The sequence below is a fragment of the Somniosus microcephalus genome, chromosome 6, assembly GCF_052327205.1.
Source record: "Somniosus microcephalus isolate GS21.2 chromosome 6, FLI_Smic_1.0, whole genome shotgun sequence".
Taxonomy (NCBI): domain Eukaryota; kingdom Metazoa; phylum Chordata; class Chondrichthyes; order Squaliformes; family Somniosidae; genus Somniosus; species Somniosus microcephalus.
In genome coordinates, this window is record NC_140992.1 from 226996925 (window position 1) to 227024704 (window position 27780).

A 27780-nucleotide genomic window follows, 5' to 3' on the forward strand; every position below is an offset into this window, starting at 1 on the left:
AGGCTTAAGATTAAATGTTTTTTTGAACAAGAGAGGGTGGTTAGAATATGGAACTCTCTAACCCTTGTTGAAGCCAAGTCTAAGTAAGTTTAAAGAAAGGCGTATGGGGGGGGGGGGGGATAGGTTGGGATTAGACTAAACTGATTGCATGGAGAAAAACACCCACGCAGATCTGGCCTGTCTCTACGCTATATGCACGCTACGAATCAGTAAGTCAAATGTCTTCAAACTTGCTTGCCATCACTTTAATTGGCGCTCAGCTGCAAAAGTGCTGGATTCCCCGGGACGCGCGCAGCGCGCGGGCGGAGTCCGGGCGACGCTGCTGATTGGCTGACTGGTTGGCATAATTAATCGCGTTGTGCGGGGCAGGTGAACGCGTGCTGCTGGCGCTGGCTCGAGCGCGGCGGTTGTTTTCTCCTCGGACAAAAGCGGCAGGGGAGAGAGAGGCGCCGATCCGAGCGGAGCCGGTCGGTGCGTCCTGGTTAGCTTGCCGAGGGAGATAAATAAAGATATATATATATTTTTTTTAAAAAGGTGCGACTTTAGTTTGCATTTTAGTGCAGGTAAGGCGTTTATAAATCGGATCTAAATGCACAAAGGAAACGTTTTATTTATTTGGTGTGGAGGGAGGGACATTGTTCTCCGGGTTGGCTGTAGTAACTCGAGCCGTGCGTGACTAAGGCGAGTCTGTTGCCCGGGCTTCCGACCTTGTGTTTTATATATTTTTTCTGAAGGAGCTTCCCTATGGTATGTAGTGCCGTCACTTCGGGACGTCCTTGCTCGCGTTTCCCGGTGGGTGAAGCGGGAGCGTAGTTGCATGTTGTGCGGGATTATTTGTTGTGTCGAGAGGCCACCAGCCAGCATGGCGGGGGTTAGCTAGGCCGCGGCCCTCTGCAGCTCAGTTTTTTTTTGTAAACAGCTGCCCCGTTCTGCTTCGTTCGACCTGGCTCCATATATATTTATCGCCCTCGCATTGTCTGGAGCAACCCCGACAAACGTGGCGGCGGTTTGTTGCTCTGTACTGAACGGCCGCGAAGTCTCTTAGCTTCCAGTCTGGTTACTTCTACCGTGTTCTCTAGCTTTTTTTTAGTTTTTTTTGTTTGCAGTGGCACAACGGAAATGTTTTTTTAACATGTTGGCGGATTGTCCGTTGTGGTCCAAAGCGTTTAACGTATGTTTTTACACCTTGAAGTTGTTTTGTAGGCGAAAAAGTAACCCACCCATCGTGTCTTTGTTCCGTGTTGACGGTTGCTTCGCTTATAATTTAATATAATTCACCAAGGATCACGAGGTCCAGCGCAGTGGCTTCTGAAGCTATTATCGGTGACTCGTGTGAAAGTAAGTGGATGGGCTGTTTGATACAAGCAGCCCCAGCCCTACGTACATGTTGACGTATTTCAGATGTAGCAGGTGCAAACCAGGCCTACTGTAAAGGGATTCTCGCTTTTTCTTAGTCACTTTTAATTTTTAAACGCAACCGGCATGCCTAGACTGGCTATCTGGTTGCTTGGTCACTGACTCTCAAATTTAAGTAACTATAGAAACCAGGTAAAATGTTTGAACAGTCATCAAAGATTGTGTCGCTATATGAAAGCCACTTGGAAGGTGACTTTAATATGTTGGGGGGGGGGGGGGGGGGGAAGAGAACTTATAACTGGAAGTATAAAGCTGTTACTGGCAACTGGAGGGAAAACAAACGAACCTTTTTGGGAGGAGACATGTCAAGACTATGCATATTGACTTCCTTATTCCTCAACTGAGGATTCCCCTCCAACTTGGTAAACAGGGTGCTCGGCTGAGTGTGTCCATCCTTCTGATCTTGCCCCTGGTTTTCTCCTTCCCAGAATTATGATAGGGACCCTCTTGTCCTTGTCTTTCACCCATCAGCTTCTGCATTTAAGATTGTCTTCCGCCACCTCTAACACGATCCCTCCTTTCAGCATGCCGAAGGGACTGTTCAGTCTGCAGTCTTTTGGATCACTCCATCATCCCTTACACTTGGTCTCCTTCTGCTGGAAGCTTCTCCTTTTCATGCAAGTGCACTGGATGCAATATCTGCCATTTTGCCACCACCCAGGGTTCCAAACATGCCTTCTGAGTGAGACACTGATGTACTTGTTGAACTTCCAACCTAGTATTCTGTATTTGCTGCTCATAGTGTGGTCTTCTCTGCATCAGGGAGACCAAACTCAGATTGGGTGATCGCTTTGCTGAATGCCATTCCGTCTGCAAATGCAACTGAGTTTCCAGTCAATTGCCACTTTAATTCTTCTTCCCACTCTGATCTGTCTGTGGCCTCCTACACTGTTCCAGTGAGGCTCAATGCAAGCTTGTGGAACAGCACCTCTTTCTACCAGGTACTTTACAGTCCTCTGGCCTTAGTGTTGACTTTAACTAAACTTCCATTTTCTCTTGGACAGCAGGCGCTGGTGATGTAGGATTGGTGTGCCAGCACTTCAGGAAAGGGGAAGGTTGTGGGATGGGTATCCCCTATCAGTATTCGGGGTTGCCTGTCTTTTCCACTATACTCTTGGGCTGCTGGAGCCCTGCCTGCTTTACCAGATTTTCCATGCCCCCACTGTCTGCTATTGTGCTTTAATCATTTACACATTCTCTGGGTTTTGGATACATCTTTTATTTCTCTAATTTCTCATTATTGCCACCTTTTGTCATACCATTATTCCTTCTGTCATTTTGTCCTCTTATCCCCCACTTAATTGTAGAACATACTGTTTTATGTCCCTTTCTCCTGGCTCTTCTGTTCATTTGAATTTATGCTAATTTAAATGCTCTTGTCACCATTTTAAATGATCACCTCCAATTTCTCCCACCAATACTTCACCTCAGTGTCACATAATTAATACTTCTAATGCAATCCAAGTTTGGAAGGACAAAATCTATCATTGTACACTAGGATGCTTTTCACACTTCAAGTGGGCACAGTACAGAAATTTCACACTTTTTGTTATGCTTTACTGATATCTTAATGACCACAGAAACCTAGGGAAAGTACCATGGTCTATAGTACAGGGTACCAAGTTTCAAGACTGAAGAAGAGCATGTCATGTAAATCAAAATAGAAGTATAAAGCTTGTTTAAAAACCTCCAATGATTGTAGGAAGAAGGAAAACTAAAAGTGGAGCTATGCAAAAAGTCCTGATCAGGAATGAGTTAGAATGGGAGATTGTGCGGTGTTTGGCTTTTTAACTGGATGCAAGCAAGAAGGAGACCACTTGGATAGTGTTTGTAGGTTAAAAGGAGCAAAAATGTTTGGTTTCTAAAAAAGACAAAAAAGGTTGTAATTATGGTTGAGAAAATGTTTGCGTATCTGATGAATAGCAATTTCTTGAGTCCTGTCCATCAGAATGAGATGCTTGAGTGTTCCAGATACAGAAGTATGACAGTCTTGGATGGACTTGCACTTTGTAGACTCTTGAAGGGGAAAGACATGGATTAATCAGGGACAGTCAGCATGGATTTGTTGAGGGCAGGTTGTGTCTGACTAACTTGATTGACCCTCCTTGTTACCACCTCAAAATTCAATGAAGGTAGTGTTTGATGTAGGTAGTGTTTGATGTAATGTATATGGATTTTAGCAAGGCTTTTGATAAGGTCCCACATGGCAGACTGGTCACAAAAGTAAAAGCCCATGAGATCCAGGGCAAAGTGGCAAGTTGGATCTAAAATTGGCTCGGAGGCAGGAAGCAAAGGGTAATGGTTGATGGGTGACTGGAAGGCTGTTTCCAGTGGGGTTCAGCAGGGCTCAGTATAGGTCCCTTGCTTTTTGTGGTGTGTGTCTCAATAATTTTAAACTTGAATGTAGGGGGTATGGTTAAGAAGTTTGCAGATGATACTAAAATCGGCTGTGTGGTTGATAATGAAGAAAGCTGCAGACTACAGGAAGATATCAATAAATTGGGCAGAACAGTGGCAAATGGAATTCAATCTGGAGAAGTGTGAGGTAATGCATTTGGGGAGGGCTAACAAGGCAACACCACATTAAATGGTAGGACACTGAGGTGTAGAGGAACAAAAGGACCTTGGCGTGCAGGTCCATAGATCCCTGAAGGATAGCAGGCCAAGTAAATAAGATGGTTAAGAAGGCATATGGAATACTTGCCTATATTAGCAGAAGCATAGAATACAAGAGCAGGGAGGTTATGCTTGAACTGTATAAAACACTAGTTAGGCTACAGCTAGAGTACTGCATGCAGTTCTGGTCACCACATTACAGGAAAGATGTGATTGCACTAGAGAGGATGCAGAGGAGATTTACGAGGACGTTGCCTGGACTGGAGAATTTTAGCTACGAGGAAAGATTGGATTGGCTGGGTTTGTTTTCTTTGGAACAGAGGAGGCTGAAGGGGAGACCTTTATTGAGGTGTATAAACTTACGAGGGGCCTAGATAGAGTGGACAGGAAAGATCGATTTCTCTTTAGCAGAGGGGTCAACAACCTGGGGGCATAGTAATTGATAGGTTTAAAGGGGATTTGTGGGGAAATTTCTTCACCCAGAGGGTGGTTGGGGTCTGGAACTCACTGCCTGAAAGGGTGCTAAAGGCAACAACCCTCGCCACCTTAAAGTGCTTGGATGTGCAAGTGCTGTAACCTACAGGGCTAGGAAGCAAGAGCTGGAAAGTGGGAATAGACTGGATAGCTCTTTGTTGGCTGGCGTGGACACAATGGGGCCTCCTTCCATGCTGTAAATTTCTGAGAGCAAAGGCAAACTACTACTTGCATTAATATAGTGCCTTTGTTAACATTTAAGGAAATGTCCCATGGTGCTTCAGGAGTGTAATTGGGCAGAAATTCACTGCCAAAGGAGATATTTGGGCAGGTGACTAAAGTCTTGGTCAAAGAGGTAGGCTTTAAGGAGTGTCTTGACGGCAGAGAGGCAATACCAGAGCTTGGCACCTAGATAGTTGAAGACACAGCTGACAATGGTGGTGTGATGGGGCCAAAGTTGGAGGAACGCAGAGTTCTTGGAGGATTATAGGGTTGCAGGAGATTAGAGATGGGATGGAGTGAGGCCATGGAGGGATTTGAACATGAAAATGATCATTGTTAAATCAAGGCGTTGGACCAGGAGCCAGTGTAAGTCAGTGAACACGGGTGATGAGTGAGTGGGGCTTGGTGTGAGTTAGGATGTAGGCACGAGTTTTGGATGAGCACAAGTTTATGGAGGGTTGATGGGAGGCTGGCCGGGAGAGCATTGGAATAGTCTAGTCTGGAAATAACAATCATGGCTAATGGTTTTAGCAGCTAAAAAGCTGAGGTGGGGTGGAGACTGGTGATGTTTGTGGTGGAAATAGGCACTCTTTGTGACGGTGAGGATATGGGGTTGGAAGCTCAGCTTGGGGTCAACTGGAACTCTAGATAAGTCAGGTTCAGTCTGGGACAGTGAGTGGCCAGGGAGGGGGGTGGAATCTGGTAAGGGAATGGAGATTATGGCAGGAGGTGAAGGCTGGCTTGTCTTTCTAATGTTTAAGTGGAGGAAATGGTAGCTAATGCAAGACGAGGAGTCTGACAATAGGGTCAAGAGAGGTGTTGATGTAATAGAGCTGGATGTCACAGCATAGGTGTGGAACATAGTAACGGGAGTAGGCCATTAAACCTCCCGAACCTGCTCTGCCATTAGATTTGTATCTAAACTCCATTTACCTGCTGTAGCTCAATAATCCCTTGATACCCATACCTAACAACAACCGAGTGATCGTGGTCTTGAAACCTCCAATTGTCCCAGCATCCATGGCCTTTTAGTGGGGGGGGGGTAGAATTCCATATTTCTCCTACCCTTTGTGTGGGGGAGAAAAGTGCATCCTGATTTCCCTCCTCATTGGCCTAGTTCTAATTTAAGATTATGCCCCCTCGTTCTTGATTTCCCCCATCAGAGGAAATTGATTCTCTATCCACCCTATTGAGATTTTAAATGTTAACTGGATTCAATCAGATCGCCACTCTATCTTCGAGGGAATACAAGCCATGTTTATGACCTGTCCTCATAATTTAACCCTCTAAGTCCTGGTTTCATCCAGATGTTTGTATGCCTGGAACTTGACATGTCTGGTTAATTTTGCCCGGGGGTGGAGGGTCTCCAGAGGTAACGATTGAATAGGTAAGATTGAGACCAGTTGAGGACGGTTCTGCTCAGCTGGACAATGGCGAGGTGTTGGAGCAGGATGAGTGTAACTGACGGTGTCAAAAGGCTGCTGAGAGGGATAGTGCATCTTGTTCACAAGATGCCTTTTGATTAGGGCCATTTCAGTGCTGTGACAGGTGGAATTGTAATTGGAGAGGTTCAAACTTGGAGTTGGGAGGTGACCAGCTGTTCAAGGACTGAGGAAAGGGAGGTTGAAGATGTGGTATTTTGCAAGGACAAAGGGGTTAAGGGTGGACTTTTTAAAGGCGGGGGTGGGCGATGATTGCAGTTGGTGCTCACTTAGTTCCCAGCAAAATTTGCATCGAGGGTGCTGCCGTTGCCCTCTGTTCCTGCCCTACGGAAGGAGAAATTAGTCAGGGGTTCCATGCCTAAATGCTACCAGTGACTTCAGCTGAAAAGTTTGTTTGTATTTAGATCTTGTCTGGGCATCAATATTTGCCTTCAGAAGTAGATTTGACAATACTTGTTATATTCTTCCAGTACCTGAGATACAGCTGTTATATCAAGCAATGGCCTGTGGCCAAGTAGTCCACATTGACCATCACCAGGGCTGCTTATGAAAATCCATCAAAGCCACCTTTTTTAGTTGCAGTCTCTGGGCCAAATCTGCATCACTGTGGCTGTGCCAACTTTTGAGTTATCAGAACCATGGGCCATTTGGGCTCAGCTGTTTCTCTTCTCTCTTTCCCCCCCCCCCACCCCCCCCCCCCCTTGTGCATGTGAAGTGTGTCCACTTGAATGAGGTACTGGACAGTGACTGGTTACTGTGGATCTACTGCAGAAGAGCTACCCCAACAGTTAATAGCATTTTAACATTGTGTAGTGATTTTTGCAGTGCTGTAAAAACTCATCTTGTTTATATTGCTGGTTGGATTTAATGCCACTGGCGCAGTAGAGTGTGGGGTTGGTTTGGGGAGTGGGGAAGAGAGGAGAGTGTTGAAGTGGAGGAACTAGTTTAGAAAATTCCTCCATGACCTGAGTGGTGGGGGGGAATGGGACTGGTTGCTCTGCCTCTGGTGGCCTTTCCTATTGGAAAGTGCTTAGTCATGTGGACACGGTTCGGCTAAGAAGTTCCCAATGAATCAATCTTCAATATCAAAATTTGTGTACGGGGATATAAGTTGAGGGTGTTAGATTTAAAATACCCAAGGACGAGACATTTGGGGGGGTGGGACAGAGAGAGAGAGAGAGTGTCCAGATTGAAGCTGGATTTCAAATGCCTTTACTACTATATTGTGAAATTGGTAATCTGCCTCCAGAGGCTTTTTATATTTCTGCAACTTTATCCATTTTTGCATTTGGACTAAAGGAGCAGGTCCTTGTAGAATGACAAAATACTGCAGATGTTGGAAATCCGAAATAACAACAGGAAATGCTGGAAAAACTCAGCAGGTCAGGCAACATCCGTGGAGAGAAATTTGAGTTGACGTTTCGGGTTGGACCCTTCTTCAAAACTGGAAAGAAAAGAAACTGGATCGGAGGCAGGGCTGCAATCGGACAAAAGAATAAAAGAAACAAAAGAAGTAAGAGATTAGAAGCTAGACGAGATGGTGATAGGCTGGGATTAGGTGTAAAGTGTACTGGCGAAAGATAGCTGCCAGGTGTGAGAGAGAAACAAAAGGAAAGGGGGGGGGGGGGGAAAAGGAGTGGAACAATTACAAGAGAAAATGAAATGGGGGCCGAGCTTATGATCTGAAATTGTTGAACTCGATATTGAGTCCGGAGGCTGCAGACTGCCTAATCGGAAGATGAGGTGCTGTTCCTCGAGTTTACATTGAGCTTCCGTGGAACAATACAGGAGGCCAAGGACGGTGAGGTCCGAGTGGGAATGGAGCGGTGAATTAAAATGACAGGCGACCGGAAGCTCGGGGTCACCCTTACGGACTGAACGGAGGTGTTCCGCAAAGCGGTCACCCAATCTGCATTTGGTCTCCCCAATGTAGAGGAGACCGCATCGTGAGCAACGAATACAGTATACTAGATTGCGAGAAGTACAGGTAAATCGCTGTTTCACCTGGAAGGGGTGTTTGGGGCCCTGGACAGTGGGAAGGGGGGAGGTATGGGGCAGGTGTTACATCTCCTCCGCTTGCACGGGAAGGTGCCAGGCGAAGAGGAAGGGCTGTTTGGGGTGATAGAGGAGTGGACTAGGGTGTCTTGGAGGGAGCGGTCCCTGCGGAATGCTGAAAGGGGAGGGGAGGGGAAGATACGTTTGGTGGTGGGATCACTTTGGAGGTAGCGGAAATGCCGGAGGATGATCCGTTGAATGTGGAGGCTGGTGGGGTGAAAGGTGAGGACAAGGGGAACCCTATCGTGGTTCCGGGAGGCAGGGGTGAGGGCAGAAGTGCGGGAGATAGAACTGACACGGTTGAGGGCAGTGTCAACCACAGTAGAGGGGAATCCTCGGTTGCGGAAAAAGGAAGACATGTCTGAAGCACTGGTGTGGAAGGTGGCGTCGGAGCAGATGCGGAGGCGGAGAAACTGGGAGAATGGAATAGAGTCCTTACAGGAAGTGGGGCGGGAGGAAGTGTAGTCCAGGTAGCTGTGGGAGTCAGTGGGCTTGTAGTAAATATTGGTCGATAACCTATCCCCAGAGATGGAGACGGAGAAGTCGAGGAAGGGAAGAGTCCGAGATGGACCATGTGAAGGTGAGGGAAGGGTGGAAATTGGAGGCAAAGTGAATGAAATTGTCAAGTTCGGGGCGAGAGCAGGAAACGGCACCGATAGTCATCAATGTATCAGAAAAAGAGGTGAGGCAGGGACCCGAGTAGGACTGGAACAAAGATTGTTCCACATAGCCCACGAAAAGGCAGGCATAGCTAGGACCCATGCGGGTACCCATGGCAACACCTTTGATTTGGAGGAAATGAGTGGAGTTAAAGGAGAAGTTGTTCAATGTGAGAACAAGTTCAGCCAGGCGGAGGAGGGTCGTGGTGGATGGGGACTGGTCGGGCCTCTGTTCAAGGAAGAAGCGGAGCGCCCTCAGGCCATCTGGGTGGGGGATGGAGGTGTAGAGGGATTGTACGTCCATGGTGAAAAGGAAGCGGTTGGGGCCAGGAAACTGGAAACTGTTAGTGGCGGAGGGCGTCCGAAGAGTTGCGGATGTAGGTGGGAAGAGACTGGACAAGGGGAGAAAAGATAGTCAAGATAGGAAGAGATAAGTTCTGTAGGGCAAGAACAGGCTGAAACGATGGGTCTACCAGGGCAGTCCTGTTTGTGGATCTTGGGAAGGAGGTAGAAGCGGGCTGTGCGGGGTTGGGGAACTGAGGTTGGTGGCAGCAGGGGGAAGATCTCCAGAGGAGATGAGGTCAGTGACAGTCTTGGAAACGGTGGTTTGATGTTCGGTAGTGGGGTCATGGTCCAGGTGGAGGTAGGAGGAGGTGTTGGAGAGTTGGCGTTCAGCTTCCGCTAGGTAGAGGTCAGTACGCCAAACAACAACAGCACCACCCTTGTCAGCGGGTTTAATGACAATGTCAGGGTTGGATCTAAGAGAATGGAGTGCTGCAAGTTCAGAGGGAGGTAGGTTGGAGTGAGTGAGGGGAGCAGAGAAATGGAGACGGCCGATGTCACGGCGGCAGTTAGCGATGAAAAGATCTAGAGAGGGTAAGAGGCCAGGGGGAGGGGTCCAGGTAGAACGGGAATTCTGCAAGCGGGAGAAAGGGTCAGTTGTGCGGGGGGAAGACTCCTGGCCAGTGAAGTGGGCACGGAGACGAAGGCGGCGGAAAAATAGCTCAACATCGTGCCGAGCTCGAAATTCATTGAGGTGGGGGCGTAAGGGGATGAAGCTCAGGCCTTTGCTGAGGACTGATCGTTCGGGGTCAGAGGGGATAGTGAAAACGCAGCAGGGGGTGGGATTGGGAGAAGGGGGGGTCAGAGGAAAGTGAAGGGGAAGAAGGTTCCGGAGGGGCGTTGGTGTCCAAGAGTTGATGAAGCTTGCGATCCTTGACATCGGCAAGGAAGGAGAAAAGTTTTTTGTTGAAGCATCGGATGAGTCGAAGGATGAAATGGAACTGTGGACCCGGACAGCTTTGAGATAGAGTGCTCCGGTGTTGCTGGGAGCAACTAGGATGGAATTCTGGGTACAAGAGGCTAACAAATAAAATTAGACAACCCCAGTAACATTTTTTCCAAAGTTCCAACTTCTCAGTAGCATGGTATATGAAGATGCATCATCAGGTCACTGTTTTCCTGGTGGGCAGTCTTTTCAACAAAATAAATATGGAAGCAGGAATATTGCAATTCATTTGAATTACTGCACATTACCTGAGCTGTACAGAGTTTACAAAGTAGGCCAACTGCCAATTCCAGGGAATAATCACTAGAGGGTGCAGTAACTAACATGTTAAATGCCAGGTAATGATCATCGCCAACAGAAAAGGCCTAACCATCTCTGACTTTCAATGGTACCAGTGCTGCCAAGTCCTCCACCATCAACATCTGGGAGTTAGCAGTGATCAGGAGCTTAATTGGACCAGCTACATCAACACCTTGTTTACAAGAGCATGACACAAATTGGGTATTTGGAGTCAAGTGGCTCAGCGCCTGATTCTTCAATGCATCACCACCACTTACAAGGCTCAAGTCAGGAGTATGATTAAATACCACCCGACTGGATGGGTGCAGACACAAGAATACTTGGTGATCGACATGATTCCAGGCAAAGCAATCCATTCGATCAGCACGAACCACTGGACTCAATATTACACCTGTTCCACCACACTGGCTGTAGTATGTAGAAGCTATGTGATGCAACACAGCAACTTGCCAAGATTACTTCAATAACACCTCCCAGTTCTGACCTCTAGAACAAAGGATAAGCAACATCATGGGAACACCATCCTGACTTAGACATACATCGCCATTCCTTAATCACTGCAGGGTCAGAATCCTGAATTCCCTAGCTAACTCAAACCCTACAGCATTTTACTAAATATGACCAACACCACGTTCTCAGGACAGGAGGAGACAGGCATTGCCCACATTCACTGCATTAAAAAAAGTCAGTCCAAGATTCTGTCATCAGAATGTGAACCAGTTTTAGTGAACACCAGGACAGTTTTGCATTTGTGCTTTGAAGGCCTTGTATAAAAGCAGAGCCCAGCATCTACAAGGACCTTGCAGTCTAAAATCAAAACTGAGAATGCAAGTTGGAACTAGACACTGGTCGCATTAAAAGTTTTAGTTGCTAATGTATAGTATAAGGTATTGATCATTTGACTCATTCTAGCCAGAATGCTTCTGATTGCATGTGTACTTTTTTTGATTTGTGTTCTGAGCTGAAGTAAGGATTCAGGAAATCGGCTATATCCAGTGCATGTATCTGTGCCAAGTAACTAACTGACTCCAGAACCCGAGCACAAATTCTAGGTTGATGCTGTCTGTATTTTCAGTGAGTACTATATTTCAAATCAATGTTTAACTTGAGGCTTGTATTACCCATTTAGGGAGATGTAAAAGATCCCATGGCACTTCTTCTGAAGAGCACGGAGTTTTCTATCATGTCCTTACCACTGTTCAGCCTTTGGTCAACCCCATCAAAACCTAGTAATTGGTCATATCACTGGGACTGCCATGTTTACCTACTAATTCATTGGCTGTGAAGTGCGCTGAAATGTCTTAAGGACATGCAAGGTGCTATAATGCTCTCTTTTACATCAGGCCCAGTTCAGCTTCTGGGTTAGGTTCACAGCAATAATTGTCTTCCCCCCCCCCCCCCCCCCCCCCCCTGTTCTACACATTTTCTCTCTTTTCCCCCCCCCCCCCCAAAAAAAAAAAATGCACATGCAGTATGAATCTCAAAATTGGGGTTAAACTGGTCCAAAGGACATCTCCTTTGGACTTGAGAAAGATAGATCAGTGTATTTTCTAAATGGCAAGAAAGAGAACATTTTTCTGGTGGAAGGGCAACAGCCCGAAGTGGACCAAGGACATGGGTAGGAAAAGGGTTGAGGTCCTACAGACAGTTTCAGGAGCTAGGGAGGAGATTAAAGGGCAGGACCTCCAAGGTAGTAATCTCTGGATTACTCCATGCTATGTACCAGTGAGTATAGGAGCAGTAAGTTAAGACAGGCTAACACGTGGCCTGAGAAATGGTACAGGAGGGAGGGCTTCTGATTCCTGGGGCAGGAGGGACCTGTGCAAGATGGACAGGTTGCACCTCAACAGCACTGGGGCCAATGTCTTCATGGGGAGGTTAGCTAGAGCTGTGGGGGTGAGTTTAGAGTGTATGTATTTAAAATGCATGGAGTGTGGTAAATAAGGCTGGTGAACTGCAGGCACAAGTCGCCAAATGAGATTGATACATAGTGGCAATAAAGGAGACCTGGCTCAAACAAGGAGGAATGGGCACTTAATATTCCTGGCTGCAATGTATTCAAAAAAGGAGGGATTGCTGGCTGTATTGATCAAAGATACTGTTACAGCACTAGAAATGGATGATGTACTTGAGGGTTCAAAGACAGAATCTATTTGGTTAGAATTGAGGAACAATAGAGGAGCTATTATGCTGTTGGGTGTATATAATTATAAGCCACCAGTGGGAAGGAGATAGAGGAGCAAATTATAGAAAGATGCAAGAACTACAGTGTAATAATGGGGGACTTCAATTATCCTAATAGACTGGGGAAATAAGTGTGAAGGGGAGGAATTCCTGAAATGTGTATGAGAACTTTCTTGATCAGGTATGTTTCCATCCCAACCAGGAAGTTCTAGGGAATAAAGTGGGGAGCATTTGGGGAAACAATGATCGCTGAGTAGTTATGGAAAAGGACAAGGAAAATTTAAATGTGAAACTCAACTGGAGGAAGGCTAACTTCGTGAGTTGAAAAGGGATCGGGCCTGAGGTGGATTGAAACCCAAGGTTGGCAGGTCAAACAGTAAATGAGCAATGGGGAACCTTCAAAGGAGAGTTTGGGTGCAGACAGATGCATTCCCATGAAGAGGAAAGGAAGGCCATCCAAAGCATCCTGGATGAGTAAAGATACACAGATTAAAATGAAACTTCAAAAGGAGGATTATGAGAAGTGTTGGGTTCATAATTCAGTAGAAAACCATGCTGAATACAAAGTACAGGGGGAACTGAAAAAGGAAATAAGCGGGGCAAAGTGTATGAGTAGATTAACGGGTAACCTAAAAAGGAATGCGAAAGTCTTTTATATCAACATATAAATAGAAGGGTGAGGCTGATTAGGGAGCAAAATAGAAATTACCTAAGAAGCAAAAAGAGATTATCTTGTGGAGGCAGCGAGCATAGCTGAGGTATTAAATGAGTACTTTGGCCGCATCCTCTAGTGAAGACAGATGCAATGTCTCAGTAAAGGAGGTAGTAGAGAAATTGGATAAGATTTTTTTTTAAAGAGGATGTACTAAAAAGGTTGGCAGTGTTCAAAGTAGGTCACATGGTCTGGATGGGATGCATCTTAGGAAGGGTGGAAATTGCAGAAGCTCTGATCACAATCTTTCAGTCCTCCTTGGATATGGAAGTGCTGCCAGAGGACTGGAGAATGGCAACTGTTAGACCCCTGTTCAAAGAAGGGTGAGGGATAAACCCAGCAACTACAGGCCAGTCAACCAAACGTCTATGGTTGGGGAAACTTTGAGACATTAATCCGGGACAAAATTAATTGGTACTTGGAAAAATGTGTTAAATGATTATCACAACAGATTTGTTAAAGGCAAATCATGCTTGACTAACTTGATTGAGTTCTTTTGAAGTAACATAGAGGGTTGAGGAGGGTAGTGCAGTTGATAGTGTATATGGACTTTCAAAAGGTGTCTGAAAGTGCCACATAATCGATTTCTTGGCAAAATTGAAGCCCATGAGATTAAAGGGGGCAGTTGCTGCATGAATACAAAATTGGCAAAGCAGCAGAGTAGTGGTGAATGTTTGTTTTTCAGACAGTGAAATGTGCAGTCGTGTCCCCCAGCGTTTGGCGTTGGGGCCACTGGTCTTTTGATGTATATATTAATAACCCGGACTTGGGTATGCAGAGCATAATTTCATAGTTTGCAGATTACGCGAAACTCAGAATTTTAGTGAAGTGAGGAGGGTAGTAACAGACTTCAGGTGGACATGGGCAGACACATGGCAGATTGAAATTTAAGAGGCAATATAACCTAAATGGTACAATTTTAAAGGGGTGCAGGAACAGAGACCTGGGGGTGTACATAAGTCTTTTGAAGGTGACAGGACAAGTTGCGAAGGCTGTTGAGGCATAAGCAATCCATAGCTTTATTAAAATAGAGGAGGTTTTGATAAAACTTTATAATCACTGGTTTGAAGCTGGAGTATGTGGCCAATTCTGGGCACCACACTTTTAGGAAGGATTTCAAGGCCTTGGAGAGGGTGCAAAGGAGATTTACTGGAATGGTGCCAGGGATGAAAGACTTCAGTTACGTGGAGAGACTAGAGAAACTGGGGTGGTTCTCCTTGGAGCGGAAAGGTTTGATAGAGGTGTTCAAAATCATGAAAGGTTTTAAGAGTAAATAAGGGGAAACTGTTTCCAGTGACAGGTCAGTAACTAGGGGACATATTTAAGGTAATTGGCAAAGAACCAGAGGAGAAAAAAAATTACGCAGCAAATTATTATCTGGAATGCACTGCCTGAAAGGGTGGTGGAAGCAGATTCGGTAAACCATTGGATAAATACTTTTGAAGTGGAAAAATTTGCAGGGGTATAGGGAAAGAGCAGAGGAGTGGGACTAATTGGATAGCTCAAGGAGCCGGCACATGCAACTTGGACCGAATGGCCTCCTTCTGTGCTGTATCATTCTGATTCTAAACAAGGAACTGTGGATGACCAGAGGGATTTATGGGTCCAAGTGTACAAATCACAAAGCTAGTGGGACAGGTACAAAAAAATGGCTAATGGAATGTTGGCCTTTCACAAGAAGGCTGGAATGCAAAGGGATGGAAGTTGTGTTACAGCTGTGCAGAGTTCTAGTTAGACCCATATAGAGTACTGTATTCAGTTCTGGGTGTTGCTCCTCAGGAAGGTTATATTGGTTTAGGACAGGTGCAGTGCCGATTGCATATAGAAGATTAAGGGGTGATCTATTTGAGGTATTTAAGATGATCAAAGATGTTGCTGGGGTAGATGGAGACAATAGTTGAGATTTTCCTTCCCTTGGCAGTCTGGGGTGGGCAACGTCGGTGGCGGGTCCTGACCCTGCTGCTGGCTCCATCCCGCTCTGGAAAATGATTCTGTTGATGGGGCTTGCTAAGCCCACTCTGTATCTTGGGCTAATTAGAGGAAGTAGGTTTGGTGATGTCTTTCATGCATCATCAGCCGGTTTCCTTAAAGGGACCATGGCCAACTTATTTTGACATTTGTGCTGTCTGTTCTCCAGAATTGAAGTGCTGCAAACAATGACTCCCTCCATATGCTCATGCAGGGAGGTCATCCCTTCCAATGAGTAGAAGACACCTCCCCAAGAGACCAACACAGGCTGGTTGCATATTGCACAGGAGGGCACAAGCAGGGATGTCGTCAGGAGGACCTGGGTGCAGTTCTGCAAACCTTTCAGTGATCTCACTAGATCACGAAACGTTAGTATGAAGCCCCACACACCTTCATCCTCCTGTGCCTCTCATCACATCCCCATCACTCTGCCTTCCCTACCCTACTCCTGCACATCCTTACTCATACCAACTTGCCTTTGGTGTCAAAAACAGGAAGGCAGATTATCTGAATGGCAATAGATTGGGAGAAGGGGGTGCAATGAGACCTTGTGCACCAGTCGCTGAAGGTAAGCATGCAGGTGCAGCAGTCGGTTAAGAAGGCAAATGGTATGTTGGCCTTCGTAGCGAGAGGGTTTGTGTACAGGAACAAGGATGTCTTGCTGCAGTTGTACAGGGCCTTGGTGAGACCACACCTTGAGTATTGTGTGCAATTTTGGTCGCCTTATCTGAGGAAGGATGTTCTTGCCATGGAAGGACTGCAGCGACGATTCACCAGGCTAATACCTGGGATGGCAGGAATGACTTATGAGGAGAGATTGGGTCGATTGGGCTTGTACTTGCTGGAGTTTAGAAGAATGAGAGGGGATCTCATTGAAATTTATAAAATTCTGACAGGACTGGACAGACTAGATGCAGGAAGGATGTTCCTGATGGCAGGGGAGTCCAGAACCAGAGGTCACAGTCTAAGGATAAGGGGTAAGCCATTTAGGGCAGAAATGAGGAGGAATTTCTTCACCCAGAGAGTGGTGAACCTGTGGAATTCTCTACCACAGAAGGCAGTAGAGGCCAATTCATTAAATATATTCAAGAAGGAGTTGGATGTATTTCTTGAGGCTAAAGGGATCAAGGGGTATGGGGCGAAAGCTGGGACAGGGTACTGAATTTGGTTGATCAGCCGTGATCGCATTGAATGGCGGAACAGGCTCGAGGGGCCGAATGGCCTACTCCTGCTCCTATCTTCTGTTTCTATGCCTTACACCTCCATCTATCCCTCTTATCTACTTTATCACTTCTCCATCTCACTAGCCACCCCCCTCACTTGCCCTCATCCTAGTGCAGTCATGCCAACTAACACACAAGGGTAGCCACTTGGGTGTTTTATTCAGTGTGCTTGTAAAGTTTGGTAATGTGCTGTCAAACATTGAAACCATTATTTTCAACACTTTGCAGTCTTGGACAGATTGTGTGCACTGTTGGAAGTGGTTGTGAGTTAGTGAATGGTGAGACATAATGGTACCCCCGCAATGGTGGTGAGTGTGCCAGGAGTAGGGTTGCAAAATTCTGGGAATTTTTAAAAAAAGGAAACTTTCCATGGGAATTTTGAGTGTTTTTGCACACTGATGGTTTTTGTCTTTGACCCTTGTTATCTTTGTCATCAAAATAAACATACTGTTCCATACAAATAAAAACAGGCTTTCAAAACTTTATTTAGGTTATAATTTTGAACTTTATTGAACCCCCACAAAGACCAATCTAAAATAAAATAGAGCGTCAGCTTATTTACCCTGTAATTTGTCCTTATTTTGTCCCTTTTTTGAGTTTTCTACTCATCATTGCTCCTCCTGATTCTCTGGCTCTGACGTGTCCATTTCCTCCTCCTGAGTCACTGTCTAGCTGTGGTGGCCACTTCTGTATCTGGCTCAATAAGTTGTAGGTTCGCCCGGATACCCACCAGTTTCTCTACTCTCGTTAGTCAGCCTGTTGCACACCTTTGTATGCGTATTCCCAAAAAGTGACCAGTTTCGTTCAGAGGCCGCTGATGGTGGGATTTGGAGTATCACCGATGCAATGGGTGACGGGGCCTCCGATGTACAGTCCCTTCCACCAGGTATGTGCACTGATATGCTTGCATGATTCCCATATCCCGTCCCCATTCCAAAGACCTTGCTTGGTAGAGAACTTTGCCCATGTCCAGATTGAGGTGGCGTGAGAGGGTAGAAATCACACTAAGTGCTGTTGATCTGTTCTCCAGAAAGTATTGGTCTCCCAACATGCTTTGGGTCCAGCATGTATGCTGCAGCATGAATCGGCTTGACAAAATTCTTGATGCGTCTGTATGAATTGAACAATTGCCTTCTCTGCTTTGAGCAGCAGGGATGTGGGTAGGGCAATGCTGATTTGTTCTCTTAAATCAGCAAAAAGCCTGAACATCTGACAAGATGGCATCATCTCCTTCAACCTGGGCAATTGCAGATGCCACTGGTGAGAGTAGTTTAAGGCTGCTAACCACTCTCTCCCAAAACACATCATCCAGCAGTATTTTCTTGATGGTGGTTTCCATATCCCCAGACTAGGATATTGACATTCCTTGCAACTCCTTACCCTCCAGAAGGCCGTTGTATATTATGACAACGCCACCCCATCAAGTGTTGCTGGGCAGTTTCAGTGTGGTGTTCTTGTTCTTTGTCGTTTGCTTGGAGTTGTAGGTTGCTGCAACTACCTGTTTTCCCCTGACATACTTAACAACTTGCTTGGCTCTCTTGTACAGTGTTTCCATGGTTCTCAAACCCATGATGTCTTTGAGCAGGTTGAGCCCATGAGCTGCGCACCCAATAGATGTAATGAGGGTAGGCCTCCTCCACTTGAGCCCAAGCAGCCTTCATATTTGTAGCATTGTCAGTAACTACTGCAAAGACCTTTTGTGATCCAAGATCGTTGATGACTGCTTTCAGCCCATCAGCAATGTGTGTGTCTGTTGTCCTTTGTCTGTGCTCTTAAAGAACACGGAGAGGAGTGGAGACGATGTAGTTTGACTCCCTCCCCTCGTACATTTGACCACCCATCTGAGATAACTGCAACAGTCTGCCATCTCTATCGTTTCTTTGAGCTTTCCTTGGACTCTGTTATACTCAGCCTCCAGCAAATAAGTAGACAAAGCATGTCTGGTGGGAGGACAGTATGCAGGGCGAATAACATTGAAAAATTGCTTCCAGTACACATTGGCTGTCAGCATGAGGAGTGAGCCTGTTGCATATACAGCTCAAGCAAGGCATATACAGCTCAAGCAAGGCACTCACCTGTATTCTTCTGGCTATGGTTATCCATTGTATCAAAGAACCTTCCAAGTGGGCCAGGAGTTGCTGATGATGAGGAGCCTGATGCTGAATGTGAACCATCATCATCTTGAATGGAAGCAGAGGAACTCGGGGCTGACTGCTGTGAGCTTTGAGTGAAGTTGTTGCATTTGGATAAATGCTGCTGCATCTTTGTGGCATTCTTTACATATGGCTTTGTACAGTCTTTCCATCTTTAATGCTTGGGGTAAAATGCTTCCACGCATCTGACAGTAAATGTGGCATTGTTCTATGCAGAGAAATAAAGGGCATTCGTCTGTGTTGAACTGCGGCCGATCAGCACGATTGCAACAGGGTGAGTAAATTTTTCCTGATTCTCCATGTGATGTAGCATCGTGCGTGCACAGGTCATGCTTCCATCACCAATAGAGGGAGCTAATCGCTCATCCAACCAATCAGGACACATTTGTTCAGTCTCACACACAACACGTAATTATTAAGACAAGCCAAGTAAGAAGATAAACATATATTGATTAAAGAAATTCCTTTAATAATTAAGATTCATCTCTTAATTTTAAAGAGGACCTGTTTTGGGGGGGGAGGAGGAAATGAAATACAAAAAAATAGTGCTTTTTTGGACAAAATTCCCAAGCTAAACTTCCTGTGGAAATTTTGCAGAAATTTACTGGAAACCTTCCACCCCTTCGCAACCCTAGCCAGGAGTGGCTTGGACATTGTAGGGATGCTTTGTGGGGTGGTGCCAAACTGGCGCATCATTTGGCAGCCAGGGTGTATAGCTGGCTATGGTGATGCCATCCCTGGTCTCCCGGGCAGCAGTTTGGTCAGGTGCTGATGCCTGCTGCACAGGGCAGAAGGCATCAGGTGATACGGAGAAGGTTGTTGGTGTTGGGCTGATTGTGGTGGGATTCTGAGGACCAAGGTGACCGTATAAAGGGCACCCATGTTGATGGAATAGATGTTGGGTAAAGTAGAGATGACAGAAGCATTGTCAATGGTGAGAGTGTTCTTCCAATGAGGTATGAGTGGATGGAAAGTGGAAAGCCTGCAGAATCTGTGCTGGAAATGGATTGAGGAACAGCTTGTGGCTGAGGAAAGTGATCTGTCAGGTGGGAGTTTTTACTGTACATTGAAGCTGTCAAGTAATCCGCTGGAGCAGCAGTGGCCACTGAACTCCTGCCTCAGGTTGACAGCCGTGGTCCCAACAGCGTGGACCCTCTGGCCATGTAGTTAGTGAAAAGGTAAATTAAAGCCTGTTCATGATGTGTCAACTAGATGCCAATGAGTTTAATTGGGTCGCCTGCCGCTGCCTGTCTGGCCTGCTCCGCGATGACCGACCCGACATTGGGAAAGGTGCATTGCGGTGGGTTGACAGCGGGGTCCCAACCCCTTGTCAAAAAAATCAAATTTCCCATCCGACTGGACACCCCAGAAAATTCCAGCCAATGTTCACTAAATTTTTGGGGGGTCACGTGGCCCCTTTTAACCACACTGCCCATTCAAAATGCAGAGTGTGCGTTTTTCTATTTAAAAGGACCCCTGGAGCGACCGTGCAGCTTGGAGGGAACATTGGATAGAGAAACCATTTCCGCTGGTGGGTGAGTCCAGAACAAGGAGGGCATAGCCTTAAAATTAGAGCTAGGCTGTTCAGTGGTAATAGCAGAAAACACTGGTAGAAATCTAGAACTCCCAAAAAGTTGTTGAGGCTAGGTCAATTGAAAATTTCAAAACTGATAAGTTTTTGTTAGGCAAGGGTCTTCAGGCTTACAGAACCAAGGCTGGCAGATGAAGTTAAGCTACAGATAAGCTATGATCTAACCGGCTTGAGGGGCTGAATGGCCTACTCCTGTTCCTATGTAAACTGGTCAGTCAGCGTACTGCAGTTCTAATATGATGCCTGTAATGGCTTTCCCTGTTTAGCACAAGAAGCATTTCATTTCACCATACCCATGGGCAGCATTGGGACATGGACTGTACCTTTGGCCAATGTCACCTAGCTGGCTGAACAAATGGAGGAGGAGGCACTGAAGATGCAGCTAATGGTGCATGTCCACTTCTTTATGAAGAGATTTTTTTTCAAAATTTGTTTTGCTATTTTTATTCAGTTTCATTTTTGTGCTCAAAAGCATGTCTTTGTTCACAGCTGATTTGCATTTTGTAACTTTTTTTTGTAGGGGTGGCGTGTGCCCGGTCAGCTCTGCCTCTGACTGTCTGAGCGGTTCGAATCGCTCCCACACCCCTGGGTTCTAGACACCGGACTTAGGTACAGGCGGCGAAACAGAAAATAGAGTAGACAAGTGGTTTGGTGCAAGAAAACCGCAATTTTATTAAAGGCACAATAAAACACAATACTGAGAATTACTGGAATAATTACAGGCATATAAAATTACTTATTTGGGAATGGGGAACACATGGCACATTGAGGGAACAAACACATTAAAAAAAAAAAAAAAAAAAAACCCTTACCCTTATTCCACCCCCCCCCCCCCCCCCCCCCAACACACCTAACTAGATTAAGCTGAGGGGCCAGGCATTCATGCTCACCAATGGGGTTTCTTTTACGATTCGAAACCTGTCGCTTTAAGCCGGTTGTGGTTTTGGGGTTCGCTCTTGTCCTTTGGGGCCTGTCATCGTCACAGGGCACGGCAATGGAGTCGTCTGTGCGAAGTACCCTCCTTTTCCTTCGTTAGAGTAGTCTTTTGGGTACTTCACCTTGCAGGAATGGTTGTTCTTCTGGTGGTGGTTTGGTCGCCGATGGTTTTGTTGCAGTTGGGGCTCGATTGGTGGTTTATATTGTCACTTTGATTTTTCTACCCATGCTTCAAACGCCAGCTTATAACTAGGCCTGGGTGTATGCCTGCTTGTCCCCAACGTTTTTTTGCTGCCCTTCTCTGCCTATCTGTTTTGCCTCTCGTCTTGTCTGTTTGCGGCCCCGTGTCTTGTGCTTGTTCGAATCGGGTTCCGTTCTCCTTCTGCGTTTGGCCCCCCGGTGTTGTAATGGACGTCCTTGGTGTCGGGAGAGGCAAGAGAGCTACCGGTGGGCCTACAATTATACCCGGTTCTTCACCCCTTATCTGCATGCCAAATCAGGTCAGTTCTTTGTTTAATTTGGCGGGCTCGTCTAAAATGATTAGTCATTTACTTTAACGGCTTTTGGGGCGGTTGTCTCCTTGTTTAATGGCTTCGATATCCTGGCTGTTTATGAAATTTAATTGTCTATCCTGGCTGTTTATGAAATTTAATTGTCTTTCCTGGCTTGGTAGCTACCTGTGAGCTGTTACTGATTACTTATGCAAAAAGGTAATGGCCTCAAGATTAGGTCCATCCTGACTTGATCTGTTCCAAGGTGAAGAATGCATATTCTGTGTTTACCAAGCTGTCTGGCTTTAGAAAATGACAGTCTTTCACAGATCCATGCATGTTAGGTTTCGTTTCTGGATTTGAATGGGCCTGCCTTCTGCAGGGCCTTGCTTTTAAAATCCTGCAAGCCTTGGTCACGAGGTTTCAGAAGCCATTTTGGGTACCCTTTTTTAATAACTGGTCCATACAGGGTCCCTTTATCCATAACTTTTGGGGAATGTGGGAATTTTGAGAACCCTACAGGCTAGGAGAACAAAGAACAGAAAATCAGAACCTTCCTGTTGTAAACTTGAAGTTGAGTTTGCAAATGGCAGTGATCTGGAATTTGCTTGTACAAAATTACCTGGCCTTGAGATGCAGTGCTGCTGTATTTTGTGAATGATGAATAGCTTCAATAAGCAGCAGTGTTTAGCTTGTTGATTTAGACTTCAGTTAATATCAAATGAGTAAATTGCAGGAAAGTGATTGGGGTAAGGATAACCAGATTGTCAGGAAGGGACAGTGTGCGAACTAGAGTGCCCTACCAAATAGGGTCTGGGTAAGAGAAAATGGTAAGACAAATAGGGCCATAGTACAAAAAAATGTCTCAAGACAAATTAAAGACACTATCTGAATGCACAAAGCATTTCGTAATAAGGTAGACGCATTAACAGCACAGATAGATGTAAACTGATACGATATTGCGATTGCGGAGACATGGCTGCAGGGTGACCAAGGCTGGGAGATGAATATCCAAGGATATTTGATATTTAGGAAAGACAGGCAAAAAGGGAAAGGAGGTGGTGTGGCATTGTTGGTAACGGATGAAATCGGAGCAATAGTGAGAGGATATTGGCTCAGAAAATCGAGATGTAGAATCAGTCTGGATGTAGCTAAGAAACACCAAGGGGCAGAAAACATTGGTGGGAGTGTCTATAGGCCTCCAAACAGTGTTAATGTAGGGGATGACATTAACAAGAAATTAAAGATGCATGTAACAAGGGTACTACAGTAATCATGGGTGACTTTAATCTACATATAGACTGACCAAACCAAATTAGCAATAACACTCTGGAGGATGAATTCCTGGAGTGTGTACGAGATGGTTTTTTAGACCAGTACGTTGAGGAGCCAACTAGGAACAGGCTATCTTAGATTGGGCATTGTGAAGGGGTTAATTAATAATGTTGTGTGGGGTCCTTTAGAGACGAGGTGACCATAACATGATCACTTTCCATTTTAAAATGAAGAATTTTAAGAAGTCCAATCTGAAACTAGGGTCCTAAATCTAAACAAAGGAAACTACGAAGGTATGAGGAGTGAATTGGCTATGATAGATTGGGGAGCTTCATTAAAAGGCATGACGGTGGATAGGCAATGGCTAATATTTAAGGAACGAGTGCATGAATTGCAACAGTTATACATTCCTTTCTAGTGCAAAAACACAAGGAAAAGCAGCCCAACCATGGCTAACAAAATAAATTTAAGGATAGTATTCGATCCAAAGAGGAGTCATAAAGTAGCAAGCCTGAGAATTGGGAGAAGTTTAGAGTTCAGCAAAAAAAAAGGACCAAGAGATTGATTGAGGGGTAAAAATAGAGTATCAGTAAACTTGCAAGAAACAAAAGCGGACTGTAAAAGCTTCAAGTATGTAAAGAAAGATTAGTGAAGACAAATGTAGGTCCCTTGCAGTCAAATGGGAGAATTTATAATGGGGAACAAGGAAATGGAAGAGCAATTAAACAAATACTTTGGTTTTGTCTTCACAGAAGAGGACACAAATAACTTCCCAGAAATACTTGGGAATCAAGGGTCTTGAGAAGGAGGAATTAAAGGAAATTTGTATTAGTAAAAAAATAGTACTAGCGAAATTAATGGGACTGAAAGCCGATAAATCCCCAGGGCTTGATAATCTGCATCCCAGAGTACTAAGAGGTAGCCATGGAAATAGTGGATGCATTGGTTGTCATCTTCCAAAATTCTATAGATTATGGAACAGTTCCTGCAGATTGGAAGGTGGGTGGCAAATGTAACCCACTTCATATTTAAAAAAAAAAAAAAAAAAAAAAAAAAATGGAGGGGGAGAGAGAATGGGGAACTACAGACCGGTTAGCCTAACATCAGCAGTAGTAGGGAAAATGCTAGTCTATTATTAAGGATATCATAACAGGACACTTAAAAAATATCAACGGGATTAGACAAAGTCAACAAGGATTTATGAAAGGGAAATAGTGTTTGACAAACCTACTGGAGTTTTTGAGGATGTAACTGGTAGAATAGATAAGGGAGAACCAGTGGATGTGGTGTATTTGGATTTTCAGAATGCCTTTGATAAAGTCCCACACAAGAGGTTAGTGTGCAAAATTAAAGCACATGGGATTGGGTGTAATATACTAGTGTGGATTGAAAATTGGTTAATGGACAGAAAACACGGTAGAAATAAATGGGTCTTTTTTGAGGTGGCAGGCGGTGACTAGTGGGGTACCGCAGGGGTCAGTGCTTGGGTCCCAGCTATTTGCAATATATCAATGATAGTCATAGTTATACAGCACAGAAAGAGGCCCTCCGACCCATCGTGTCCACACCGGCCATCAAGCCCTATCTATTCTAAACTCATTATCCAGCACTTGGTCCGTAGCCTTGAAACGCCAGAGCATACAAGTGCTCATCTAAATGCTTCTTGAATGTTGAGGGTTCCTGCCTCTACCACCCTTTCAGGCAGTGAGTTCCAGATTCCAACCACCCTCTGGGTGAAAGTTTTTCCTCAAATCCCCTCTAAACCTTCTGCCCCTTACCTTGAAACTATGCCCCTTGATTATTGAACCTTCTAAGGAGAAAAGTTCCTTTCTATCTACCCTATCTATGCCCCTCATAATTTTGTACACCTCAAATCAGGTCACCCCTCAACCTCTGCTCTAAGGAAAACACCCCCAGCCTGTCCAGTCTCTTCATAGCTGAAGCACTCCAGCCCAGGTAACATCCTGGTGAATGTCCTCTGCACCATCTCCAATGCAATCACATCCTTCCTATAGTGTGGCGACCAGAACTGCACACAGTATTCCAGCTGTGGCCTAATTAGCGTTCTGTACAGCTCCATCATAACCTCCCTGCTCTTGCCTTCATTAGCCAAGGCATAGAATATAAGTATCCCATATGCCTTTTTAACTACCTTATCTACCTGCCTTCAGGGATCTATGTACATGCACACAAAGATTCCTCTGTCCTTCCTAGGGTCCTAACATTCATTGTGTATTCCCTTGCCTTGTTAGTCCTCCCAAAATGCATCACCTCACTTTTCAGGGTTAAATTCCATTTGCCACTGTTCTGCCCATCTGACCAACCTGTCTATCATCCTGTAGCCTGAGGCTTCCCTCCTTGCTATTTACCACTCCACCAATTTTCATGTCATCTGGGAACTTGTTGATCATACCTCCTACATTCATATCTAAATCATTAATGTACACTACAAACAGCAAAGGACCCAGCACCTGGACACAGGCTTCCAGTCACAAACAACCTTCGACCATCGCTCACTGCCTCCTGCCATTAAGCCAATTTTGGATCCAATGTGCCAAATTGCCCTGGAGCCCATGGGCTCTTACCTTCTTGATCAGTCTCCCATGTGGGACTTTGTCAAAAGCCTTACTGAAGTCCATGTAAACTACATCAACTACACTACCCTCATCCACACACCTAGTCACCCCCTTGCAAAATTCAATCAAATTGGTTAGACATGATCTCCCCCTGACAAAGCCATGCTGACTATCCTTGATTAATCCTTGCCTCTCAAGTGGAGACTAATTCTGTCCCTCAGAATTTTTCCAATAATTTCCCTACCATTGATGTTAGGCTCACTGGCCTGTAATTCCCTGGTTTATCCCTACTACCCTTTAATAATAGTACTATGTTACTATGCCAGTCCTCTGGCACCTCCCCTGTGACCAGAGAGGTTCTGAAAATTTGTGTCAGAGCCCCTGCAATTTCCTCCCTTGCCTCACACAGCAGCCTGGGATACATCTCCTCTTGGCCTGGGGATTTATCCACTTTTAAGCCCGCTAAAACCGCTAGTACCTCCTCCCTCTCGATACTAATTTGTTCAAGTATATCACAATTCCCCCTGCCTGATTTCTATGCCTACATCGTCCTTCTACATAGTGAACACAGATGAGGATGAGGGAATCAAATGTAATATTTCCAGGTTTGCTGACAACTCAATCCCACCTGGTTTTGTGATGTGAGGAGGATGCAAAGAGGCTTCAAGGCGATTTAGACAAGTTGAGTGAGTGGGCAAATGCATGGCAGATGCAGTATAACGTGGATAAATGTGAAGTTATCCACTTCGGTAGGAAAAACAAAGGCAGATATTATTTAAATGGTAATGGATTAGGAAATGTTGATGTACAGAAGGACCTGGGTGTCCTTGTACAGCAGTCACTGAAAGCAAACATGCAGGTGCAGCAAGAGTTGGGAAGGCAAATGGTATGTTGGCCTTCATTGCAAGAGGATTTGAGTACAGGAGCAAGGATGTCTTACTAGAGTTATACTCCTTCTTAGGCAGTCCCTCGGAACTGAGGATGACTTGCTTCCACATTAAAAATGAGTTTGCAGGTGACAGAGTCCAATCTGGGACCTACAGTCTCTCAGGTGGGGCAGACAGTTGAAGGAGTGTGTGGGTGGGGTGCTTGGGTTGATGCGTGCTGCCTGCGCTTGGCTTCTGCTTGCTCCTGGCGAAGAGACTTGGTGTTCGACACCTTCCCGGGTGCTTCTCCTCCACTTTGTGCAGTTTTGGGCCAGGGATTCCCAGGTGTCAGTGGGGATGTTACACTTTTTCAAGGAGGCTTCGAGGGTGTCCTTGAAGTGTTTCCTCTGCCCATCTGGGGGGCTCTTGCTGTGCCGGAGCTCCGAGTAGCGCACTAGTTTTGGAAGTCTTGTCGGGCATGCAGATAATGTGACCTGTCCATCGGAGCTGATTGAGCGTGGTCAAAGCTTCGATGCTGGGGGTGTTGGCCTGAGCAAGAACACGGACGTTGGTGCGCCTATCCTGCCAATGGAATTGCAGGATCTTGCGGAGGCAGCGTTGGTGGTACCCCTCCAGTGCTTTGAGGTGCCTGCTGTACATGGTCCATGTCGGTTATACAGGGCCTTGGTGAAACCACACCTGGAGTACTGTGTGCAGTTTCAGTCTCCTGACCTAAGAAAGGACATACTTGACAGAGGGAGTGCAGCGAAGGTTCACCAGACTGATTCCTGGGATGACAGGACTGTTGTATGAGGAGAGATTGGGTCGACTAGGCCTGTATTCACTAGAGTTTAGAAGAATGAGAGGGGATCTCATTGAAACATATAAAATTCTGACAGGCCTATTCTGGATGCAGGGAGGATGTTTCCCCTGGCTGGGCAGCCTAGAATGAGGGGTCATAGACTCGGGATATGGGGTAGGACATTTAGGACTGAGATGGGAAATTTCTTCTGAGGGTGGTGAACCTGTGGAATTCTCTACCATAGAAGGCTGTGGAGGCCAAGTCACTGAATATATTTAAGGAGATAGATTTCTAGACAGAAGGTAAAAGGGGTATGGGGAGAGTGGGAATATGGTATTGAGATGGCGGATCAGCCATGATATTGAATGGCGGAGCAGGCTTGAAGGGCTGAATGGCCTACTCCTATGTTTCTATAATAACCTGAGCCTTGGAGATCCATTCCACTAATGCTGAAACTAACTTGAAAATTGAATTTTATTCCTCTTTTCTGAAGTTGTTGACTTGTGCTGTGGTACATTTCTCTCCCAAATG

General features: G+C 45.6%; 1 protein-coding gene across 7 annotated transcripts in view; it reads left to right on the forward strand.

Annotated features, from left to right (window-relative positions):
* The first annotated feature begins 357 nt into the window (after window positions 1–357).
* Window positions 358–27780, forward strand: part of siah1 (siah E3 ubiquitin protein ligase 1) — a 40097-nt gene continuing 12674 nt past the window's right edge. The window contains exons 1-2 of one of the 7 annotated variants that reach the window (XM_085991504.1): window positions 358–534; window positions 1193–1338. Coding sequence is in view for 1 of the 7 variants with exons in the window: in XM_085991501.1 (XP_085847627.1) it covers window positions 7533–7683 (151 nt within the window). In the remaining 6 variants the exon portion in view is untranslated. Of the gene's footprint in view, window positions 564–1192; window positions 1339–7354; window positions 7684–21111; window positions 21740–27780 lie in introns of those variants that run through there. The other 6 variants (XM_085991503.1, XM_085991502.1, XM_085991505.1 and 3 more) reach the window with 6 other exon arrangements.